The sequence below is a fragment of the Buceros rhinoceros genome, unplaced genomic scaffold (assembly GCF_000710305.1).
Source record: "Buceros rhinoceros silvestris isolate BGI_N320 unplaced genomic scaffold, ASM71030v1 scaffold8915, whole genome shotgun sequence".
Taxonomy (NCBI): Eukaryota; Metazoa; Chordata; class Aves; order Bucerotiformes; family Bucerotidae; genus Buceros; species Buceros rhinoceros.
In genome coordinates, this window is record NW_010411127.1 from 2,401 (window position 1) to 6,921 (window position 4,521).

Below are 4,521 nucleotides of genomic sequence, written 5' to 3' on the forward strand. Positions count from 1 at the left end.
TGTTCTGCAGAACAATTCAGACCATGCTGTGATGGTTTCAGCACTTTGGAGACGAGGAACTTAGATCCAGTCATCTTAAGCTGGAGTCTTTCTGCAGGAGTCCTTCTTCTGCCAAGGACTCCCAAGCCACCTACCGCAGGACTGAAGCATTTGATGTGCAGCTCAGGCCTGCTTTCACCCAGCCTTCCCTGGGCTCTCGGAAGACAGGAGCTCTTCTTTCCTTCCCGAGACACAACTGACTTTGAGAGCTGTCATATCATCCTGTGCCGCAGCTCATCCTGCGCGTGCTGGGCTGTGCCCAACTCTCCATAAAGAGCTGGATGACCCATCACCCCAGGGATGATGAGACAATCCTCAGGCTTTGTTAGCAGCTTGGCAGGCGCCTGGCTGAAGACTTCCTCCTGCTGTAACAGATGTGCGCTGCTCAGAGCTTTAGGGCAGACTTTTGTTCTCAGACCTGTGGCTCCTAGCTTGTCCCTGTCAACATCCTCCCTCTGGTTCAGGTCATGCCATGAGCAGCCTCGGTCCTTGCTTGCTAATGGCAGTTTGGAGCAGCGAATTTCTGAGAGTGCTGCTCGAGCCGTGTTCATCCATGGTGTCTGGCGGGGCCTGTGCAGAAGGCACTGCCTTCGCGAGGACTTCCCACCACCCAGCTAGGGCTGCGCCAGGAGGGAAGGCCAGGGGTGTGCATTTTGGGGGCAGAACTGTGCAGGACGTGGGGCTTGTGGCCGTACTCAGCTGCTGACAGCATCCCTGAGGTGGCAGAGAGCACCGTGCTCTTCTCCAGTTGCAGCGCTTAACTGAATTAGAATTAGGCGAGGAGCTCCCTGGGGAGCTTTAAAAGCCCCGCTGATTTCTTTGGGTTTCTGCGTGGCTGCCCGGCAGCTCTGGTAGTGTGTACGCTGGACCCTTCTGTAACCAGAACAGAGCACGCTTTTGTTGCTGCTCCCCATCCCCTCGCAGCCGTGTCAGCATCCTGCTTTGGGACTTCTCATTCGGACCTGTCTCCCTCACTGTTAAATGGCATTTCTCCTAATTCAGCTGTGCTTGGCTTCTTGACACGAACTGTAAGCTAAGACAGACTGTGGAAAACAAAACACTTTAAACACCGTTCCCCTAGAAAGAGGGTTGTGCTTGTGAGCCCGAGCTCAGATCTCAGTTGGGAGAACTCCTGGTACTTTAATGAAAAGGATGGAGGTGGGGAGAGATGTCCTATGCCCAGATTAAATTCCCCGTGTATGACTGGCTGAGAACTGTTCGCTGGCTTACACATACAAAACATACATTAGAGCAAGTGTTTCTATTGTCTTTACAAGTACCCCCTTTCCTAAAGACAAGGACCTGGGGCTTCTGCTGAAGGGTCTGTCTTTTCTCTTTAACTCCTAATTATGTTTATTGAACCATTCCGGCCTCCCCCTCCCCAGGTCTGTCACTATCATATGTCCGTCACCAGCTGTTTCGACTGGAGATGTTGCAGTTCACACTAGCAAAGGTTGGGAAACACCCCAAAATCTGCCGCAAGATGTGAGCACGAGATGAAAAATCTCTCACGTTTAAGTAACTCAAAGGAGCAAATAAGCTTATTTAAAAACTGCGGAGGGCCAACAGCAACTCAACACTGAAGTTCTTTGCACCCAGAGTCAGTAAGTTGAGACAATAATGAAACCGTTAAGTGTTGTCTCTTGTGCAAGTTGCTGTGGTGCAAGCGTTGCGCTTCCTGCCCACGTTTGAGATGACACCAAGTGTACCTGGGCACTCTCCTCAGGCAGAGTGCTGGCTGTGGACAGGTGCAAACGCCGCCTCCTTTCGAGTACTCCCCACACATCGTGGCAAGTGGGGCTCTTCAGAGCAAAAACTTCTTCTTGTTGGAGAGAGATACAGGGGCACATGTGGCCGTGCCAAGGGCTTGCTGTGGAGATGGGTGGGAATGTCATGAACCCTGCACAGACTCCTCCACAGCTGCCCTGACGGCTGGTACAACACCAGCATTCTCCTGAGTGTTTGCAGTAAGCAAGCCTCAGGGTGTTCACAGCTGCAGGGAGGTACTGGCTGTGCTCTTGTGAAGTGGGACAAGGAGATATTTTATAGCACGGTAGTTTTGAAGGCCTCCTCCCGTTCTTGGCAGGCTCCGGCTGCCCCGTGCCCGGGTCTGTGATGTCTGGACGTAGAGCAGCGACTCTTTCACAGGCACCCCCTTGCCATGGGGAAGGAGCTTGCGTGCCCTTGTGAGGTTGAGAGCTGTGCTGGTGGTGGCATGTGCCTCCAGTGGGGTCTCCCAAGCCAGACAGGTCTCAGCTGAAGGGTCAGACAAAGTGTGTCCACGGGCAGGATGGGCTCACTAGCCTTCGGGCAGCCATCCTAGGAGAAGGACAACTCTGACTCCAAACCGGGGCAGATGGAGCTTGTTTAGCCCTGTAAGGCTCCATCTAAGAGAAGGACACTCTAACCAAACCTATGACCCGAGGACTTCGCTGTTACCGTCCAAGCTCGCCGGGCCCTGGCAGATGAACCTCAGGTGTAAAGGGTGGAGCCAGTTCTGCGCACGCTGCGCCTCACCTGAAAAATCCACCGCGCAGTATCAAAGGGTGCACTCATCGCTTGCAGTGAGCGTGGGAAAAGCCCTTCCCAGATCTTCGTTCGTGAAGCCAAGCCATGATGATGAGTTGTGAAGGCACCTGTCTGAAAGGGATGGCTCTGCTGCTTGAGGGACGAGGGCTGTAGCCACCTCCTGCACAATATCAAGAGGCAAAACAGAGTGGGGGAGACACACACAACCCCTATGGCAGCTGTGACCCTGTGTGGGATGCAAGGGACCTCCCTGCAGGAGACACGGGATGGGCTGGGGGCTAACTGCCTGCTAGGGACAGGGAGGGCTGGGGGACAGCTGCTCGTTTGCAGGACATGCGCTTACGATGGCCAGAGGAGCAGGGGGTCGCTGGGGCCTGGAGAGGACTGCAGGATGTGCTGGAAGCTGCTGAGCTGGGGCACGGTGGAAAGGAGCGAGGAGCCAAGGGGAGAAATGAGAGTGAAGGGAATGAGCATAGGGGTGTGGAGGGGAGCTGGAGAGAGCCCCTTCTCCACTCCACATCACAAGGTCTAAGCCAGCAGAAGCATCTGGCTGCTCTGCGCTCATGAAAATGTTGCTGCTTTGGAGCAAACGATGGTGTGATCAGAGATTCCGGTTAAATATTAACACGAGGGAAATGAGTTGCCCTCTTTGCTGCTCTGCAGGCAGGAGGCCCGCAGCCCAGAGCCATCCCAGACAGGCAGAGGGTCCCAGGCTCTGTTAGAGACAAATCCATGTGAAATAAGGAGCAGGCAGTATGTCTCCCTGCTGGGCACTGTCCTGGGCAAGGAGGGAAAAAGCACACTATTCTGCTTCCTACAGTGTGTGCAGGAGTGAATCTTAGCCCTGCTGTTCTGCATGAAGGACTCCTTTCTTCCTCTAGAAGACACCTGCTTGATATCTTAAACAAGACCCTTTGCAGGCTGCAGACATTAGCAGCCCCGATAAGAAGAAAATGCTGTGGACAGAACCAGCACTGTAACAAGGTTCTCTGTAAGGCACCTAAGTGGTGAGGAGGGTCACGGTGGACATCTCTAACCCCATTTTTTCCTTTCCAGTGTGTTCCATGGGAAACAGCACCAGTCGGCTCTACAGCGCGCTCGCCAAGACGCTGAGCAGCGGCGCCGTGCCCCAGCACCAGGACTGCCTGGAGCAGCTGGACTCTGCACGGCTGGATCCTATAGACCCCAAGGATTTGCTGGAGCAATGTCAGATGGTTCTGCAGAAACGGCCACCCCGATTTCAGAGAAACTTCGTGAGCCTGAAGAAAAACGCTGCCAGTACCCACCGCCCCATTCGGGTCATGCAGTGGAACATCCTTGCCCAAGGTAGGAGCTGCCTCTAAGCTCGAGGTGTGATGTTGAGATGAAACGTGGCAATGAAAACCTTTAAATGTGGCACGTAGTTGGGCATGCCTGGGAAAGGGAGAGAGGAGATTGAGTGAGGCACAGCTGACTGAGGGCCGGGGGGAGGTTTTCAGCGCTTGAAATACTGGCTTGCCTTCTGTTCCATGGGGAAGGTCTCTCCTCATAACTGGGGTGCCAAAGGTAGCTCTGAACGCCTGGCTTAACCAAACACGGTGTGTTCAAAAAGCTGTGACCCATCGCTTTCAGGGAAGATTCATCCTTCCCGAAGTTTTATTCTCGGTACAGCTTCCCTACAGTTTTCTCGTTTGTTTATCAGTGAACTATTCAGGGATTCAGACCTGTTACGGGAATTCCCAATTCTTCAAAATCTTAACTGATTTTAGGGGTCTGAGGGAAAAAAAAAATCAAGACTGTAAATTGACTTAAGCAACAGCCTCATCTTAAAATCTTTTGGGGTGGGGAGATCCCCCACGTAGGGTCTGCCTTAACATTCTGCAGTTAAGTCGCTCCCATCCTGCTGCGTTTTTTCTTAGGCTTCAGCTGTGGCAGCCACACGTGGCAGCACTTGCCCCAGAGCAAACGCTTTTG

General features: G+C 53.4%; 1 protein-coding gene across 1 annotated transcript in view; it reads left to right on the forward strand.

Annotated features, from left to right (window-relative positions):
* Positions 1–3,624: 3,624 nt before the first annotated feature.
* CCRN4L (CCR4 carbon catabolite repression 4-like (S. cerevisiae)) overlaps positions 3,625–4,521 on the forward strand; it is a gene marked incomplete at its 5' end in the record, with an annotated part of 2,455 nt that continues 1,558 nt past the window's right edge. Inside the window, one exon of the mRNA XM_010135884.1 lies at positions 3,625–3,894. Coding sequence (XP_010134186.1) covers positions 3,625–3,894 — 270 coding nt within the window. The remainder of the gene's footprint in view (positions 3,895–4,521) is intronic.